The 21675-nt window shown below is 40.0% G+C and overlaps 1 protein-coding gene across 1 annotated transcript in view; it reads left to right on the top strand.

Moving 5' to 3' along the window:
- Window positions 1-21675, top strand: part of strbp (spermatid perinuclear RNA binding protein) — a 74695-nt gene that overhangs the window by 23026 nt on the left and 29994 nt on the right. Inside the window, exons 2-3 of the mRNA XM_062434244.1 lie at window positions 4514-4624; window positions 20963-21141. Of these exons, the coding sequence (XP_062290228.1) occupies window positions 21139-21141 (3 nt within the window). The 5' untranslated portion in view covers window positions 4514-4624; window positions 20963-21138. The remainder of the gene's footprint in view (window positions 1-4513; window positions 4625-20962; window positions 21142-21675) is intronic.

Genomic DNA, 21675 nt, shown 5'->3' with positions numbered 1-21675 from the left:
TCCCATTGTGGAGCCCACAGTGGCATTGATGTTAAGGGTCATAACTTTTTGGACTTGTTGTGAATGTAAAATCTCAGTTGGTCTTTCTTAAAGCCCTCGACTCAAAACTTTACTGTTCTGCTTCTTGTTATTTCACTTGGAAGTATACCTGCTAGTACCATGTGCCTTTATGCTTGATCTGTTACATCACAACTAGTTTTTTGCCCCTCTGCCTTCCCCTCCAAATGTGTAGCAGAATCTGTGCGGCCTGCAAAACTTGTGAAAAACATCAAAGGTCCTCTCTAGAGCCAGTGTTTGGTTTGTCCATTCTGGGCTACTGTAGGAACATGGTGGTGCAACATGGCAGGCTCTGGGGAAGAGGACCTGCTCCTTATGTAGATATAAAGGGCTCATTCTAAGGTAACAAAAATTAGTAGTTAGGAAAATCCCAAATGACTACATCACATTACTTTGTGAAGGCTCAAACTGATGAAACATCCCCTTTGATCAGGAACTCTCCGGCAGTGTTGGCCAGGTTGCTCAGGAAATGCAATTAGTATTTTTTTTATTATGACACCTTTAAAAAGTAGTAATATTACTTTACTTGGTATCAAAAGTCATAAGTTATATTACTGGTTATATAACTATATTACTTTACCCGCCTTCCAAAAAAATGTTTTAGATCTGGATCCACTTTTTTGGAACGATAATTAACCACAGGAGAAGTCAACAACCTGCCAGACTGCATAACTAAACACTGCACCCTCTCAAACCTGATGGGACACATTATATAAAAAATAAATAAAATAGAGCAACAGTCTTTCATGACTTTTATGTTTTTTTCTGCATTATGTGTCATAAGAGCAGCAAGAAGTATTTCATTTTTGTTTTACAAAACATGAAATGTTGCATAAGACGACATGTAGGCTGCTTCTTGTTCTGTTATCTCTTCCCTGACACAAGCTCCTCGTGTTCAGAAGTGAAACAATCATTGTATCTCATCAGCAGAAGCTTCTCAGACCTCTTATCAGACAGTCTGCTCCTTCTAGGGATGAGCACAAAACCTCATAAACTAAAAAGCCACTCTACAGGTTTACTAGATGGGATCAGAGTGTTTTACTTCATGTGGTTCAACAAAGAGTCTGTTTCTGCTGAGTATCTGTCCTTGGGCTCTGTCTGAAATGCAAAAAAGAGTCAATTTCATCATGGCTGGCTGACGTTGTGGACACAGATGCAGGATCATCAGCAGGAGCAATTGTGGGACACTCCGCTGTCAAAAAGCTCCCTCACAGTCCAGTTTCTGTTGTTTTTATCCAGACTGGATAGTAGAGGCCTCCCTGTCAGCACCAGTGGGGATTTTTTTCTTTCTTTTTGACACATTTCACATTGCTCTGCCACCACATCAAATGCTTCAATAAATTAGGTGATGTATTTTTTTGCGGTTGAGAGCATTTTTCTGCTCGCCTCATTTAGCCTTTTGTCTAGTAGCCAGTGGTGACCTGTCCTGACCGACAGCGCTTACATGTCATCATGATAATGCAGCGTTACTCGGATTAGTAATTGTAATATAATTACCCTTTTGTACATTTTAATCCCTAAAACTACTCGTTACCGGGGAAAGTATTAATATTACCGTGCTGCACACTGTTCACAGGCATCGTGAAGGCACCTGCACTCATGAAAACCCAGACGTAAAAATCTGAAACTGTAAAGGTCGTAAAAATGTACCCCACAAATTTAAGGGCTGCACTGTCCTCAAAAGCACTAGGTGAGACTTGCTGTTAATTTGCGTGGAAATGAATAATAGTCTGGGTAGAGTCAGAGCTGGAGACTGCTTAGCTTTAGTCATGGAGAAAGACAGAAAGTCCTCTGCCCTGTTTTCATCATAACGTGGGCTCGGGGGGGGGGTCTCATGCAGCATATGGACCAGTGAGCTCAACCCTGCCTATGGGAGGTGTACAGATGGATAGACAAGAAAGCAGACTGACTGGTGAACGTGTTTTCATGCAGATTTCCATGTGACGTGTGCAAATGTGTGTTCACAGATGTGTGTGCTTTTTTTTTTTTTGGTAACGTGTCTCTTAGCCTCTCTGTTTGAAAAATGACAATCACTGGCGTTGGCAGTCTGTGACTAACAAGCTCAATTTCTTACAGGTTGTCTTTCATGCTCTGAGTCAGGTTTTGATGACATCTACTGTAGCACAAAATGATGTCTTTGTTTATGCCTCATTGCACCGTTGCTTCACAGTTTGACTCTTAGTTTCTTATTTCTCACTATCAGTAATGGTTTCCAAATGAGATGTGAAGGATCGGCAAATTAAATAATGCCGTCAACCGAGGGTTTATTTTTCTTTGGTTTCAGCACGCTATCAAGAGCGTGTGTCAGTCACTGGAGACCGTCATCTAACAGAGTCAGAGTTCTGCAACAGCGGGGGAAAAAACACAAATCGGCGACTTGATGTTTTCTCCGTTTTAATCTGATACACCACGCCCATTACAAGTGTGAAAAATTGCTTTACAAGCCTATCTACATGTCATACTTTACCTCTGCCGAACATCTGCCAGATCTTCTGTGAAAAATCACCAGTTAAATAGATTCTCTTTACTTAAAATGCATGTCTCTAAATTCATTGTGGAATTATAAATTGTTGTTGTTTTTTTGATCTGATTCATATTTTACCTATTCAATATGCCACACAGGTTGTCATATTTGTCGTATCAAACTGTAATTAACAGTGCTGACTCACATGTTTTAATTGTGATCAACCTTCTGCTTGAAAGTTTGATTTTGGTAACTGTATGAAACATTTGAACTGAAAGACAAACAAGAGTTTTCTCGAAATAAAACACACAGAATAATATTTTACTTAAACATATTAGCATGAATACAAAGTGAAAGGGTTTATTTTAAGGAATAACGTTTATTTTATCTTGATATGGTGATAACGGTGCCACATTTTACACTGCTAAAGGAAGACTGTGTGTGATGTTATGTACTCTACAGGAACATTTTGCAACTTATTGTGCATGTGTGCACAGACTGCAGTGTGCTTGGAGGTGTGATGTTTCTATTTGTGTGAGTATCTGTGTGTCAAGAGTCCTGAATAGATTTACTTTCATGATGTGACTGGGAACCTGTTTGTCTTGTCAGGACCATGACTTCACGCCCATTATCACAACCAACACCCACCTCAGTTATGCTCCATTATCCAAGGTGTGACCTTTTCTGCAAACAAACAGCGAAATTCTGTACATTTGTTCTGCTTTGATTTTCTTGGCTGTGTAACTGCATCTCATATTTGTGGGAGGGAGCAACGCCATCTCTTTGTTGTGACTGGTTTTTCGGGATTTTCACAGTCAAACCTCTCTACACCACGAGGAACATGTGATTACAGAGAAACTCAGAGGGATGTATTTTATGCGTTGTAATACACAGTGCAGTATATGCTCTGGTTGCTGCTGTTTCACCGAGTCCCATCTCATAACTGCACTTATAAATTAGAAACAAAGCAGATAATGTGATATTTCCCACTAGTCAAGTAATCAGGCTTGTTCGTATTGATTTACAATAATAAGAATTAAATCCAGCAAGCTTACCTAATGACTCCAGCTGGTTCATCAATTGATGGTGCTTCAAGGTGTTCAAGCTAATAGCTGAAAGAAGACAGTGGCTTAGCTATAAAAGCCACAACCTATTCACACTAATGTTAAAAGGACAAATTGTGTGTCACCAGGCAGCCAGTAGCTCTTAAAGGTTTTTAGTGCCAGGTTCCCAATTGTGTTATAAGCTTTTTGAAGTGGTTAATGTAGAGAGAAAAAGCTAATAGGCAGCTTCTCATATTCTCAAAGTCAGACTTGTCTCAGAGGAATAAATGACAGAACTTTGATTTAAATGATGTGATGCAGTGTAACATGGTTCATCCTGTTCTTTGTATTATGTTTGCACGCAAAGCAAGTATGGAAACAGAGATGCTGTTTGATGCACATATTTATGTAGCGACCCATATATGAAAATGGTGTTTTTAAAAGTCTTCTTATATCTTTTTAAATGTCTATCCTTTGTTTCCTTTCTTTTTTTCTAGCCCTAGTTTCCCTTATTTCCCCTCACTACTTTTCCAATGTCCTTCTAGTGATGTTTACAGGAAGGAGAGGAGGAAGTAATATAACAGTGTTGGTCTGCTGTGTCCATAATTCAGACATTCATACTCCAAAGCCACATAATTACTCTTATCGCACAGAGATTAAAGATTTACTTGCCAGAGTGCCCAATGGAAGTTTAGTCTTCCAATGTCTCTCTCTCTCTCTCTTTGTTTCCCTAAAAACAGTTTCCTTATACATCTCAGTGGAGCGTGTACATGCATATTTATTTCTGTATTTTGTGCATGTGTGCATGATAACTGTATACACTGTTTTTGCACCGTGTTCTTTTTCTCTCCGTTTGATGTCAGTTAGTCAGCTTGTGACTTAAGCCGAACGTGATCCTTAAGCACTTTCCTACCGATGTTGACCGACCTTTGAACTTGTGTCTTCTCAGGTGCTGAACCCTGCTTGCTCTGAACTGTGGTGACTCCAGGCCGGCAGACTGGCTGAAAGACACTGAAAAAAGAAGCAGCGGGCAGATACACAGATAGGAGGACAGAGGGAGGTGAGTGAAATGAATAGTGGAAGCCATTTTTATCTCTATTTATATATCTCTGTGTAGTGTATCTCGTGCTCTGTCTCGCTCTGCACATGAAGCACTGCTGCAGATTTGGTGGTTTATTGTTTACAGAGCAGCCCAATCAGCCATAAAATGTTATGTTTTGTGCATATTATGTTCCCATAACATGCACAATCATGGCTCTTTCAATTTCTTTCTTATAGATGGCCAAGGCGACTGGTGTTATTTCTAGTTTGCAGCCTCTACGTCTTCTACTCTGTTTATTACAGCCCTGTGTGTAACGTAGCCTATACTGCCAACTTCTTTGTGTAGCCTAGTTTATTGGCTGCATACCAGATGATGGAAATACACCTAATTTGTATTTTCTTTTTTGCGACATTTCAAAAGTTTGCTGATAGAAACACAGCTAGCGTGTATGACAGTGTGCATGTTATGGTTTCTGTAACATGTGAAAGGAGTCACGATTATCACTTTGAGGATGTTTATCAAAAGTCAAAGGTTTTTTTCACTGTGCAGTGTTAGGAACTCTTCTATATTTAGTGCTAGATTTTCCCAAGAAAGTCATCAAGCGGGGGTAATTTTTCATGTTAAACAATTTGGAGAGTGACAGATGGGAGAGAAGTCAAATGTCAAGAGCTGTTTTCACACACACGTGTTGTTGCAAGTACTCCAAGCTTGTCTTTACCTTTACAGCTCATGCATGTATATGCCCACCTAGCTGCATACCTAATGTGTGTTAAAAGTCTTTCTTCCTGCTCCCTGTCTACTGTTCTGTATATTCACCAACTTATTTGGACATTTACTTCTTCATTAGGGCTGACATTATAAACTGATTTGATAAATTAGTTGATCTATAAAAAATGACTGGACAACAACTTTGATAAGGCTTCACCGCCAACCTCTTTTCATATTGTAAATGATGATTTGTGGACTGTTGCCTGAACAAAATAAGCAGTTTATAGACTAAATTATGCATTTTTCAAACTATTATCACAGATTAATTAATAGTGAAAGTAATTACCATTTGCAGCCCTCCTATCCATGTTGCTCTCTTTTTTCAGTCTGCCCATCTATGCGTCCTTCTTGGTAACCATTCAAATGTCTGTTTACATTCTCTTTAACCATCTTTGTATTTCTACCCTACTTAAAGAGCTCCACGTTCACCTCATGGTCTGGTCCTCAGTTTTAAAACTGTGCTCTGAGGTTGCTTCACATTTAGGTGATTACAGCTGGTCATCGGCTTAATCTTAGTGGTTGCTGAGTTCACTCACCGAGAGTCACCGCTTTGATAAAATGCTTACTTCTATATGCAAAGTAGCTTTTATGCAGTTCACCCAGCGGTCTTCCCACTATCATCTCAGTGGGAGTGTTTTGGGGTCTGCATGTCTGTGTTTATGTGTAAATAATTGATTGCTGTAGAGGTTTTAGTGGATCACTGGTGAGGCTGAACCAGGCAGAAATGCTCAGCTCCACAGTGAGCATAAGATTATAACTATACAATATCTGCCACTGCTCAGTGAGTCCTCCTATGTTGTCTTGGTGGTTTGTTGGTGTCAAGTCAGTGAATTTTGGTTTGTATAAATGCTGTTACAATTTATGATTGAATTTATGAGTTAAATCCACAGAAAATCTATTTAAATGTGTGGCCACTAATTGACCACACACTTGAAAAGCTGTTAATCATTAAAATCACTTATCAATACAATATACCACACACTCCAACTTCAACTCCAACTGATAAATTGTGATGCATTTTTCACAATTTTCTAACATGTTATAGACTAAGTTATTAATTGAAATAAATGAATCAACTTAATTAACAATGACAATCATCTGTAGTTGCATTGTTTTGTATTTAACAGGTTCAGGGACATTGTTCATCAGTGTTTTACAGTTACTCATACTGCATAGCTTTTATGTTTTTCCAGCAAGAAACATTTTCGCTTTCACACAGAACCACAGAAAAGTGACATGTGCACACATTCAAACACACATACACACATTAGCTGTGGAGATGATTCATTGTGTTCTCATGCTCGTACAGTACAGCTCTTTTCCACTTTTTTCATCTGCTGCCTCCTCCACTCTCATTTTGTGTGCTTTTGGTGCTTATTTCTTTATCTTCTGTGCCCTTCTATCACTTAATGTCTTCATAGCTCTCTGCTCTATCCCTGCCTCTTCTTCCTGTGTGTCATTCCTTCTTTCTTTCTTGCCCCTTAGCCGCAGTGTCCTTGAGGAAGCAGTGACTTTGCCGGTGAGCTCAGCAGAGCACATCACTCTCTCTCTCTTTCTCTCTCGCTCTCTCTCTCACTGACACTCACTCAACCCCCTGAACACACACACACACACACACACACACGCGCGGCAGGTCCATGACAACACTGTCAAGCAGAACCAACCCTTACAAGTCTCTTCCCTTTAGTCTCCATAAATAATTCATCACCAGTAACATTGGCGTTCCTTTATGCAAATATTGACAAACCGAGTCAAACTGAGAAAAATTGAGAGTTGTTTCCTGTGTTGGGCAAACACAACTTTAAAAAACATATAGCAAATCATCACCAAGCTGCTGATAAAAACACAGACATCTCTAACTCAGTTGTTTAAGAACAAGTAAAATCGAGTTATTGTAGTTATTAGTTACATGTTTTTCTTTATTGATGCTTGCGGCTGCTTGGCATTCAAATCCTATGATGACATGCTGAGCTAACATAAAAGATGTGTCAATTAGAAAGAAAACTAATAATTCAAGGGTTTCAGTTAAATTCACTTCCGTTCTCTTGTTTAGATCAAAAGGCAAGGAAGAAAACAAGATTTTATACACAAATTAAATTACTTCTTCTCAAGGTTTGTTACCGAATTCTGACAATTACCCTGAGGTGATATTGTGGTCAGCCTGCCAACATGGAAACGAGATACCAGTGTTCCTCATTAAAGGTGACCTCCACTAATCTTGGATCATGACAGACTATTGTTGCAGTTTTCCGTGGCTTTTGAAATATAGATGGAGTCTGATTGTCTGGTTGTAAGATGAGATGTTATAGTCGCTTGATGCAGTTTGGTCTCTGTTTTCCATTGGAGTTCATAGAGTACGTATTGGGTCGCTGCTTTTTCCTGCCGCTGGGCGTGTTTTCTATTGAAGATCAAGTGTCTTCTGGTTTGCCACTGTGCCATATATGGCAGATGTGTTTTTTGTAATTGCATCCTGGATGTTTATTTTAGATTACAATCAGGGTGAGATGATATAGTACACTGATATGAGGGTGCAATACAATAATTGACCTTCAATCTTTTAATTTTACTATCTGCATTACATCTACATCCATTTATCTACATTAAAACACTTCTGCTCTTCATGACAGTATCAGTGGCGCCATGTTATCTCTATCTCTCTCCCTCTCTTTCTCTCTCTCTCTCTCACACACACACTCTTCCTTATGTTTGTCCTACATTCAGCTGAAAATGCTTCCGTAGTCATGGTGACCAATCCCATGGGGAAAAGTTGAGGCTGATTTCTGACTGTCTTTTCCCTCCTTTGTCTCATGCTTTGTTGCAATCTAATGCTTCCTTTGCACACCAGAACAAACACACACATACTGCACACACACACACACACACACACACACACACACACACACACACACACACACACACACACACACACACACACACACGCACGCACACACACACACACATTATCATCATTAGTATCAAACTCTAAAAGCAGAGTAGTGTTTTTATGCCACAACATTGTTTTGGTTCCTCAGTCAAAGAAGTGACAGAAGAACCAAAACAGTATTTTGCTGAGAAGAATCACACATACAGACAGAGTTAAGGAATATTTTGTTTAGCTTTTTCCTTCTAATGTACAGTTTTCTTTCTTTCTTTCTTATTTTACGTGGTTTGTTCTTGCTTGCTTTCTAGCTCGTTAATGACGGTGACTGTGGCAAATGGACCACTGGACATTAAACAGTCAAAATACAAAAGGGGGTGATGGAGACAGACTATTTCAAAAAGAAAGCATAAAGTGATTTCAGAGGGAGTTGTGAAATTGTAAAAGGGAGCCTTGTACTGATAGACACAATGACCTATCAGACCTCAATCATAGAGGGGTGTCATCTATCTTACCTCACTTTTAATTCGTGGTCTGTATTGTTTTACTACATCTTGTAATTAGGCTTTCCTAATTTGTATGATGGCAAACAGGAGAGTAAGTCTAAAATCACTGTAATTCCCCTTTAATCTTTTCCTCCCTCACTCTCCCTCCTCTTTAGCCTTTCACATCCTACCTTATGGCTCCATTTTTCCTCTCTAAATCAGTCACAGTCTGTCATTCAACCCGTTTTACTATCTCATTCCTTGTCATCCTATTTTCTCTCTTATCTCACATCCTCCACACTCTCACACACACACACACACACACACACACACACACACACACACACACACACACACACACACACACACACACACACATATAATATTACAGTACACCTCTGTCCCTCTCCTCCTCACATACTGCAAATTATTCTGTTCATCTCCCTCTGTTATTCCCTTGTTTCTAACCTCCCTTCCGCTTTTCCTCCCTCTCCCCCATACTACCCCACAAGAAAAAAAACCCATCAATCCCGCCCCCTCCCCCCCCCCCCCCCTCTCTCTCTCTCCTCCTGTTCCTTCCTTTCTCCCTCTCGGTCCCTCCGTCTTATCCCCAGAGTCGCAGAGACAGACAGGAAGGAAGTGTGTAATGAAACGGCCATATCGAGCACACTGCACAAATTGACCTGGAATGAATGGAGTCTCTGATCAGCTCCAGCAGATGAAGAAGTAGTGGGTTGGGAGAGAAACTGAGCCGACTGATGTAGCACACATTTTTATGAATGCTATCAAACAGAATGAATACACAACCACAACCGTGACAGTGTGGTAATTCATTACCTACGAGCTTCATTTGAAACAATGTAGTTACAGTACAGGAAAGCTCTTCCAGCATATTTTCCCTGAAATCAATAGTTGGCAAACTCCATGAATTTAGTCATTTCAGTTTAAAGGGGAAGCGATCTGCATTCAAGATATTTTCTCTGCTGTTTGAACAGAGAAGAGAGAGGCAGACAGGCAACAGCTAAAGAGTAAAGAGAGTGAATATTAGAAAAACACCACCAAACACGAAGAGGTTCGGTTAGGTTATTAGATCGTAACATTGAGTCCATCGAGTAAAATTAATTTCTTAAATATACTCTATCCATTGCTGTGATCTGGCTTTGTAACACACACTAATCTGCTCATCTGCCACCAGCAGCTACACCACTACTTTTATTAATGAAAATGGACATAGATATAGAGAGAGAATGAGCAGCATCACCGGGATACCAAACAGCACCACGTGTGTGCGCTTTCTAGCCTAGCTTTTGTGTGTTGTGGAGTAAAAACCCATTAGGGAATTAGTCCACATCTGGACAACCCTAGCTGTCCTCATGCTCTCACAACTCCCACTACATACTGTATATACTGCATAAGCACCAACTTTTGACCTCATTTTCCCCCCAAATAAATGTAGGGTCCTATTTCAATCTTTGATTTTGGACAGTGACCTCACTATCATCAATATCAAATATTGATTGGTATTTCAAGTCATGGAGATATATCACCAATATCAGATAATTTCACCTTGGTAATAACCAACCAAGGACAGCTTACTGCTCAATAACAGCTTTTCAGCATATCGAGATTGTTTTTTCCAATGTCCTGGACCTAGTGGAAAACCTTCACATACTGACCATCAATACACCTGCATCCAGATTTAGGTTAAAGGTGAAGCATACTGTACATCAAATCCATCTTCCAATCTTATCCACCTTCTCTACTTTTTATGATCAACACAGATCTATTTATCCCCACAGCAAGTTCATCTCCGCGGCTACTAGAATTTTAAGCAATGTAAAAAACACCCTCATATAACCATGCTTTGCTATGTGTTGGTAACACTCATTATTTATTTATTTGTGTTTTTTTAATTATTCATTTATTTCATTTGAATTAATAGTTTCAATAGAAAGCAGCAATGTACCATCATTTTTTTTAACTTTGATTTTGACAGCTGACATTTTTGTGAATGTGTTCATAAGCAACTACACACCTACACAAACCTGCTCGGACACGCACGCAACAAGGTGGAAGTGTTACAGCTTTGTGTGTTGGCAAACATGAGCTTAGCCTTGAAGAGCCTTTCAAGCAGGATTAAACTACTAAGTGTCAATGGAACAGACAAGAAGGCCAAAGACCACTAGGATATCACTACACCGCAACAATCACTGTCTATGTACTATGTAAAATAGATACAAGGAAGTGGGCGGTTGGTTATTTTATGGAAAGACAGAGGAGGAAATCAGCAGGAGTGCACACACACACACACACACACACACATACTGTAGACACATTCACAAGTTTTCTCACAGACTCCGGACTGTGGAGCCTCGGCAGAGCACTGGCAGGACCATCTGTTCCTGCTGAAATCAGCACAGCAGGAGCCTACCAGTGCACACACACACACACACACACACACACACACACACACACACACACACACACACACACACACACACACACACACACACACACACAGCAGCATGCTTCAGTTCTGGCATAGTGATAGTCTATTTATTCCTCCACACTGACGCAGGACAGTACTCAACTGTGTATGTGTGTGTGTCTGTGTGTGTGTGTGTGTGTGTGTGTGTGTGTGTGTGTGTGTGTGTGTGTGTGTGTGTGTGTGTGTGTCTGTGTGTGTGTGTGTGTGTGTGTGTGTGTGTGTGTGTGTGTGTGTGTGTGTGTGTGTGTGTAGCAGTTAAGTTTTCAGTGATGTACTCTACCTGAGATGATTAATGCTAATTGTGCTAATTATAACTGGAATGATGATAGATAGATAGATAGATAGATAGATAGATAGATAGATAGATAGATAGATAGATAGATAGATAGATAGATAGATAGATAGATAGATAGATGCACACATGCACTCAGTCACATATACATTCATCTATCCTTGTTAGTCTGTGACCCCAAGTCTCTCTAGCCTGACCCACTGTCAGCAAGAACTGCACACACATACAGCTTTCTCCATTTTAATAATCGACCGAGGGGAGTTACACTCTCTTGTCAATGGTATCTATTTTCCCTCGCAGAAGCAACATCAGCGTTTTCTCTGCTTTCTGCCATCTCATCAGTACTCTGTCCTCTGACCTCCACTAGCCCACACCAGGACCCAGTCCAGACAGGACTACTGTGTGCTAGTTAAACACATACACAGGTTACCAGAGTATCATTCCTCAAAGTTAGGAGTGAATATATAGAAAAATGAACAGGGTTAGCAAAACTTGACCTTACCTTGTCCTGCTGATAATATAAATTAGAATATCAATTGTAATCAATAAAACAAAGCAGGGTCATTTATCTTTATTTTTCCAGTCTGTGTAGTACACAGTGTATATATAAAAGGTGTGTTTGGTACTTTTTCTTATTGTGGGTGTTACTGACCCAATTCTTGATTGCAGGTTCTGAAAAGATGTAATTAAAGGTAATAGCCTTTGACTGTGGATCTCTGTTATTGCAGCATGAGTGGACCTGTAGGGTTTAGTCATCACACCAGCCATGCTTATAAAGCTTATATTTTATAAGAAAATATTAATGTAGAAAAACTCCTTCATGTTATCAATTTTAATGGCTAGGTGTACAGCAGATTAAAATGGTCATTAAAATTTAATAGTTCATCCACCTAAGGGTATGGATATTCATAAAAGAAAAAAAGTAGGGCAACAGGCAATGTTTAGATTTTGAATGATGGTGGAGTTAACACAAAATGTTATATAAAATTATATTTATATCATGGCCCCCAATAATTTGGTGATGTGGACGATAAACTGAAAGAGAGCAGAGCAGAGAAAATAGCACTAATCTAATTTGGTCATCAGAAAGGTCTGTGTAATACTAAAATATTTATTTTAAGATTCTGTACATAAAAATAAAAACCTCAAGGTGTTTGTGACAAACAGAATCTAATGTGATATGAGAAGAGAGCAGAGAGCCTGAACAAGGATTAAATATAATACCAGCAAAACATAAGAGAAGTAAAGGAGGGAAGATAAATCAGAACAGCCCAGGTGCATAAGGTGATTTCAGTGGGGAAATCAGTTTGTTAATGTGGGAGAAATAATTGCTTTTGTGCACGTGTGTCAAGTGGAGTCAAATGTGTCCATTGTGATATTGAGATATTTTTATTCACTTACTAATTATGATTATCTATCTATCTATTTCTATATTTGACATTTGTCTTTAGATTCTTGTATGTTATGTGGTCCTAAACATGTTGTTCTTCAATAAATCCTCAGTTAGTAAATGAAATGTATGTATGTAGTGCTTAAAATGACTACTATTGAATGTTATGTCAACTGTAAGGTTATACTGTCAACATTATAGCTGGTATAATATTTCCATACACAAAAAATATGTATAGCAAAATGTACAAACAATAGTGGATATTGATTTAATATTATATATTTAGAAACTTTCACTTCAACTGCATCTGAGCAGAATATATTAAAAAGTTAACTATACTAGAAGTAGAAGAACCACAGTCCTCACATAAATATTTCATTAGAGTTGAATAGTATTTTTGGTTTTCTATCCTATTAGGGTCGGAATTGCATTCACCTCGACTCCCAGGTGTAAAACAGTTCCTGATTAAATGGCTGGAACCAAAACCAGCAGGACTCCTTGTTCCGAGGACTGGAATAGAGAGCCGCAGTTTTAAATTAATCCGTAAAGTTTTAATGGGCCAATTCCTCACAGTATTTTCGGGCTTATGATTTGCAATTGTCCTGCCTGTTGTCACACCTGTTCATTATTTTCCATGCCAAGAGCTCAATATTAGCAGTGTTGTAGAGGAATAGAAAACAAAATACATAAATTTGTCGGGGAGAAAATTAGAGGGGGACAAAAATATCTAGAGATGAGTGTAAATTATATACAGAGTGCACATACACCTCTTTTAGCTTTGAGAAAATGATGCAACTAAGAAGGGAAGGAAATGAGACCGTCAACAACATACCTACTATCCCCACTGTGACACACATACAATACCTTTCATCATTTCCCTCGTGTCCTTTGTTCCGATGTCTCCTCAGGATGTGTTGAGCCTGCTGCGTTAATGACACATAATGCAGATAATATCTACACATGCCACTTCCTCATGATCATGTTTCTACCCTAGCATATAAAACCAATGAGTGAAAATGCATGAACACTAATGTGTGGGTTTACTATTGTGCTGCTGCTGTTTCTTGCGCTTGAATAACAGGTTTCTTTTGTTATCTGTACAAAAGAAATCTGTTATTCAAATCCAGTCCCAAAATCTGTAAGACGGTTATGAACTTGCTACTTTTTCTTCTCTAACTGCCAAAGGGGCGTCTCACTAGCCTGATATCATCTGACCTTCCTATTTTTTAAACGTACTGACATGTTGTTTGTTTGTTCATGGCAACTGCTGGTAGTTTCATAAACTAAGGATTGGTTCCTCATATCTCATCTAATTGGCACAACAGGTTCCACAATCGATGTAGTTCCACGTCTACAAAAAGGCTGAACTGGTTATTAAAGTCTTGCGTTTCCTGATGCTACTCAAAAAGTATTTTTTTGCTCACAGGTATCGGTTTATTTTTATAGACCTAAGGGTTTATGGATACAGTACATACACTTCGCACTTGTGGCCAGAAGTATCAATTTGAGATCTAGCCCCTCTAATATTAATAAGGAGGTGTTTCAGGTAGAGGCCTTGTCACTGCTACTTCCTAGATATTCCTCCCATAAGTGTAATTTCCACAAATCGGGAGGCGATTAGAATACATGGTCTCCTCTGTCATTTGAGTCAGTAAGACTTCACAGTGAGCTACAGAAAAAAAAACAACAACAATACACTCAGTCAGCAAGTGGCTCTCTCCAGCATGTCTCTCCACTCTTATCGAAATACAGGTTCTTCATTCTGCTGCAGGCCATGCTGACTGCTGCCTCCACAGGGGTGCCATTCGACCTTTTTTCAGATCTGGATAAATGGTCTCCACATGGATACCAAATGGCACAGGAACAGGAGGGTCAGGATGTCTACCCTTTGCCTTGGGGGCCCTGAAACAATGAGGGCAGTGCATATACCCAACATTTTCCCTTAGAAGTGACTCTCTTCCTCTGTTTGTCTCTCATTTCTTCCTAACTTGAGAGTTTTGGTAGACTTAAGCACCCAATTCACCCCATCCTGGTGTTCTGGCCATTTTCACACCCTTGTTACTTTTATCATCTTATTATATCTTTAACTTTTATCTTGTCTGCATCAGTCTTCTTGTCCACAAAGGACATGTTTCCTTAATTTTAGAAAGATATGTGAGCAAAACACAACCGCATGTTAATCTCTTTCTTATCTAGAAAGACATGTAGGTTCTTATCTGAGAAAGAAATGTTTGTTTATCTCAAGAGAGGAAATACGTTCTTATGGAAAGGAAAAGCCTTCACAACATAAAGAAGTATAGCATATAAATCATCAGAAAAACCCCTACAGTTGGTGGGTGCCTTTGCTAATCTCCATGTGACATTTTTTATATTTTGTAAAGGTCAAAATGATTGTCAGCAAAACTGTGAGCCATTCTCTTCACACAGTGACTCTTGTGGCAATTAAGAAAACCCTCAACTGAACTGCGTTCAACTCAGATTACAGTCATATCACACTCACATTATTCCTACTTCTGTTTTAGTTAGCTGTGTTTACAGCCTAATCAGTCTATTATACTGGACACAGGGGTATTAAAATTGTTCTCTTGGCTGCAAGAAAAAAAAGGATCAAAGGAAAGAGAGAGAGAGACATGGAAATGGAAGACAGATGAGGAAACGAGATGTTAGTTTGGAGGGGAGACGGGACATGAATAGCAAAGAGGGAAGTTTGCCAGGGAAACAGGGACATGGGGGAGAAATACATGAGCATTTGCAGCAAATCTTGATTTTTTTAATCAAAATTCAGACATGCATTTTTATATTATCATGAGGAACAGTGGCTGCTCTTCTTTTAATGTCCCCTTTGAACAATTGAGCTTCTCTCTGCTATTTCCTCAGCAGTAACACGGTCCAAACATTTTTTTACATTTCCATCTTTCTTCCTCTATATCTGTCCCCAGCTGCTGCCTCTCTCTTCCTGTAACACTGTCTATTCCCATCAACGTATCTTTCAGACTCCTCTTATCCCCGTCAGTTTCTGTCTCTCTCGCTTCCTCTTCCGGTAAAGAAACAGCAGAGCAAACAGACATCTCAGTCAGCTAACACCTGTTTACACAATGCATGGGTCTTCACAACAGAGGTGGTTATAGAGAAGTGAATGAGAGCGTGATTCTGCATCCATTCTGTTTATCGTGCGCCACCTGGTTCCTAAGAGCTTCATTGTCTGTGTGTGCATGTTTGTCCAACTCATTACTGCACACTTTTGCAGATGTTTTCCCAGATGCAGACATTATGGCACCATTAACCCTGGAGCCACAGACACTGACACACACACTAACACACAAACACACACGCACACAAACACTCACACAAGTCCATATTGATATACCATACAGTCTGCCTACACACTGAAACAGCCTTTCAGGTGTATAATGAATGTTTGAACATGATGGTCAGAAATAGCGTTGTTAAGCTAAGCATTCATAAGGCCAAAAATAATTTAAACTAGGAATAGCCAGGTGAGAGAAAAATCAACATTCCTGCTCTAACCTCAGAATAACACACCAGGTTTAACCACCAGAAATATCACCCATATTTACACCTGCTCACTTCTTTGCAAAAGATTTATTTCTCCACTGGAGCGCACAGAGATGCCTCTGCAGTTGTCAGTTCAGAGAAAAAAGGAGGATGACAGCAGGGCAAGAGCTGGAACTACGGTAATGCAAAAATGTGTAAGTAAATTACACGTCTTTTAAGCCTATTACAGCCATAGCTATTTAGAGTACATATAAAATGAACGGATTGATGAGAGCTTGTATAAAGTAAATCAGTATTGTTTCTGGAGACAGTATTCCAAAACTGTGGCAAAAGTTTTTTTCCTGAAACAGGGCCCAAAGCTTTCTCCATTATAAAAACATTTTATAGCACATCATTAGTTTTCCAGTTCTCTTAAACTCCCAACAATAAAAAACGATACTCATTTTTTTAGTTTTATAATTCATAATTTTATAAAATGCTAGTAAATTTTGGTTGTGGCTGTAAAGTTGGGGTTTCTCCTCCAGCGATTCTGGCATGGAACCTGCTAAACATCAGAGGTCCTTTCACTGGTTAAATAATGACAGCCTATCTTGAATTTTGGAATCCTGCTGGCACTTGTGGCTGCCGGATGAAATACTTCACCTCTAACTGCGCCGCTGTCATTTGACATTATTGAGTCAACAGCGTTTTGTCGAGTTCAAAAGCAGAATTATCCGAAAAGTCTGATAATCTGATTTCAGTATTAAGCAGATAATCTAAATTCTAAAAGGGAATACATTGTGAAAAGCAGCTTCGCCAACACTAATTAGCACTCTCTCTCTTTCTCTGGCTTTTGTCAATCCTCTGTCTCCCTTCGCTCTGTCTCTTGCACTGCTCATCTTATTTGATGGTTATCAGATAAGAAAGGTGTAAATTGCTGCTCAGAGCCATCTCAGCAAATTCTCCAGCGCTGGTATCTCTCCTTCATCTTTCAATCAGTTCCCATCCCTCGTTTATTATCCTCTGCCTGATTCCTTTCATCTCTGTAGGGAAAACAGGATGTAATCACCAACTCTTGGCGCTGGAGGACACAGCACTGGTGTGTGTGTGTGTTTTCTCTTATGTATAAACTTCTTGCAGAAATATATTCAATAACTACGGCACCAAATTGAGGTGAAGACGACGGTGCCTCTGCGCATGCCTGTGTGTGTGCCATGTGAGAATCTGTGCATGTGTGTGTGCACATGCTAATGTCCATGAGCCACCACCAGCGTTAATGAGGAAGGGCTCTGCCAGCTTTTCCCCTATTTTCTTCTCTCTTTCTCTGGAGAAAAACACACAATCAAATATTAATGACTCACCAGGATGGTGTGAATAAGAGAGAAGAAGGAAAATGGATTGTGGATAGTGGTGGGAGGTATACGAAAAGGCGATGGATGAGCGTGGATGCATGGAGAAATGTAATAATTGGTCAGGATGAGCCCACAGAAGAGAAAGCCTCTGGACTGGAGGATTTATGAATAAACAGACAGAACACACAGCAACACATGTGAAAACAAAGTCCCCTCAAACAACCTCAGTCTCAGTGGAGACAGTGAAGGTGGGTACACTGTAGGCCACATATTGTTGTTTTGAAGATTCAGGGCTTCATTTAAACTTTGACTCAAACAGCACGCTCCCTCTGTTTTGTCTTCTTATATTTTGAAACCATAACATATGACTGTATTTTTCTACATTTGATTTAGATTAAAGATGAAAAGGAGAGTGGCATGTGAGAGAAACAAAAGGGAGAGAATGGGTGTTGTTGTTTGTCACTGAATTGTTCTGATAATGAGAATCGAATGGAGGCTGGCACGTTGGTATTATGCTTCTTGGCAGGGTGTTTGTGTCTGCGCGCATGCACTCTAATCATGTGCATACAATCCTAAGTGGCCAAGCCATGTTGGAAGAGAGCTTACCCCCCCACCCCCACCCCACCCCCCCCTCCCTTCCAGCAAGCAGTGTTGGCTATAATGTAACTGGCAAAACACAAGTGCACCGACACAGACGCTGTCGCTGCCAGGTGTGTAGAGGAGGTAATTGTCAGTGTTGCAGGCCAGCGGCTAGGGGCTTAGAGAGGGAGAGCCTGAGAGAAAATGAGGAGCAGCCTCTGGTGGAGTTTGTTTGCCTGAGGGTCCAGCTCAATATCTGGCGTTGTTGTTTATCCGATTCCCCTCTGCCCCCTCGCACCACTTTGTATTCTTCTGATAGCTTCACCCTTTGCCTCTGTCGCCCCGCTCCCCTTGTCCTACTTGCTCTCATTCATGTTCATTTCCAATTCTCTCAATTTTTCTCTCTTCTCTCCAAGCGCTCGCTACTTCTCTCCTTCTCTCCGTTCTCCATCTCTTATTCTCGTTCTCCCCCGGATCCCACTGAGCTTTAACTGAGAGGCCGGAGCATCATCACAGTTTAATCCACCAGCAGGTCTACTCCTGGAGAGACTAACAATCACATGTTTGTTTATCTTCTTTGTCCTCTGACAGCATCCAGATAGAGCCATGGATATAATGTCAAGACAAGGAGATAGTCTGCACATTACAAACAATGTTATTTATCATATAGAGTACATAAAATAGACATTTACCAGTGATGGTTCTCTGTGGGAAGGCAATAAAGTAACAGCACAGAGATACAATCTGGTGTCTGTGATGGACTTCAATAGATTCATGTGTAGCTGGATTGTGCCCCATTAATGTCTGTATTGGGTTTGAAAATTATAGTGAAATCCAGTCATTAGAATCTGGCAATATGGTGTTTTGTGCAGCTATTTATAGATGTGTTGTAGTTTAATTCTGACATCAAAAGTCAGATTTACTCATAATTTTAGTCAAATCTAGTCATTAAAAACATTTGATATTTTCTATCTTGCTGAAGTCATTTTTTAATTCTTGTCATCATTATATTTCAGTTTTTTCAAATCACATTTTATCTTGATTTATTTCCCCCAACTTCTGTATAATAGAAAGTCAATCAGTTTTGTTTTATTTTTGTCATCATCTTTCGTTCATCATGGAAAAAGGCTTGTGAAATGATATATTTTGTCATGGTCCTTGTCAATGAAACTAACACACATACTTCTACACACACACACACACACACACACACACACACACACACACACACACACACACACACACACACAGATATACACAGCTCTATAAATGTCTTTGCTCTGGTTTGAGTGTGACCAGATGTGTCTGTGTACTGTCAGTGGGGATACTGTTGACATTTCATGTTGTGAATAGGAACGTTGTGTATCTGTTCACCTCAACATACTCCGCACTGATAAAACTGGCCTATGTTTTCATAGCAACACCACGTGTTTGATTTACAGCACAGAGTCCTGAGAGAAGCCAAAGATAAAAGTCACAATGGACTAAAACTTTTTTTTTGCAAAATCATCATAAGATATATGGTTTAATAGGTGGTTAGGTTTTTAATTATGTAATGGGGTTATGTTCTGTTTTTATAGAGCCTCTACTTCTTTTTTTAAGCATTCAAAAAACAATTCACCACTATTATCTCAGTTTTTTGTCCACTGAAAGGAATAAAAGGCAGGAAACGATAAGGTCTCACATTGTGTTGGAGGGAGTACTTTGTAGCCCAGTGGTCCTTTGCTCGCTTGTCACTAAACATTGTCATTTGTTTCCTGCCTGTCCCCCTCTCGAGTGATCATCATGGGGTGAATTGGAAGTGCTTTACAGAAAAACACTGTGTTTTAAAGTAACACAAAAATCCCATAGTATTTCTTTTCCACACAATTTCATCATTATTTTCTCTGCGGGGGGTGGGGGGTGGGGGGGGGGGTGGAAATGTCACTGCACATTCGAGATTCTACAGATATGGATTCACTTTGAGGCTTACTATGGCAGCGTTCTCCTTAAAACAAATTAAATGCAGTTCACATGTAGTCTGCCAACTAGTTTGCATCCGTGTGTGTGTGTGTGTGTGTGTGTGTGTGTGTGTGAGAGCAGGGGAGGGTGCGTTAGGCTTGGGTGTGTAACCCAGTGTATGAAAACAAGTACATGTTTGTATTACATCCCCCTCGCTCAGATCCCTGCCAGCTCATGAAAAATGAATGAAGGCCTGTGTGCATGTGTGTGTGTGTGTGTGTTTGTGTGTGTATGTGTGTGTATGTATGTGTGTGTCCCCACATGTCTATCTCCACATGGGTTGATCAGCCATTCTGTCAGATCTTTTGCTCAAGGACGGGGACTGCACCCCTGCTGAGAAAAATCGTGTGTGTGTGTATGTGTGTGTGTCTGTGTGTGTGTGTGTGTGTGTGTCAAAGTTTAGTGTTACAAGGGTAAATGAAGGAATGGATTGAATTGACTTCTACAAGGTTAAACAGATAAAGGTTGAGTGTATTTTTTTTAATTGTACACTTCTTCCCTTTTTGTGTTCTTTATTTGGTAAAGAAGAAGCAACAATTCCGTTTTTTTCCCTTGACACCTCTCTCCATTGTTGCTGAGACACTAATCTCTTCTTATCTGTGACTCCCTGCGTTTTTCCATCTCTTAGAAGTACAACCTCTCGTAGAGTGGTGGCCAGAGTGACAGAGGAGCACATGAGGAGTAGAAAAGGTGTGACAGCAACATCCTGACCGGTAACCTTGCTTCTGCACCACACCACGCGCCCAGCGAATCAAGAGGCGGGCGTCAGAAGGAAGGAAAAGTGCAACCACTCCTCCTGCAGGCATGGTAATATACACTCTACACTGTGGGTTCTGCTGTGTGTGTGTGTGTGTGTGTGTGTGTGTGTGTGTTGTGTGTGTGTGTGTGTGTGTGTGTGTGTGTGTGTGTGTGTGTGTGTGTGTGTGCTTGTGTTTGGTTGTGCAGGTGAATGCCAGTGGATTATCCACATCAGAGCAAGGAAACAGTATCCAGACTGCAGGGTGTAAGAGTTCAATCTGATAACTATTTCTAGACATGGCAACAGAGTGCTTGTGCAAGATATGAGCGACAAATATCTGTTGCATGCAGGAGTGTATACCTTTGTGTTTTGGGGAGTAGAGAGGGTGATGAGTGCTACAAGGCAAGATACATGATCATTGGAAAAGAAGAGAAGGTAAAGACAGAAGAATGAAGGAGGCAGGGGAGCTTAAGAAGATGAAGAACAATTGATAGGTATCAAAGGAAGACTAACATTGAGGGTGATGGCGTAAAGTAAGAGAGTGATAAAGGAAAAAATGGAAAATGAGTGTGATTACTACTGGTTGCTCATGAGGTTTTTTA

This window comes from Scomber scombrus, chromosome 15 (genome assembly GCF_963691925.1).
Source record: "Scomber scombrus chromosome 15, fScoSco1.1, whole genome shotgun sequence".
Taxonomy (NCBI): domain Eukaryota; kingdom Metazoa; phylum Chordata; class Actinopteri; order Scombriformes; family Scombridae; genus Scomber; species Scomber scombrus.
This window is presented reverse-complemented; position numbering and strand designations above follow the sequence as displayed.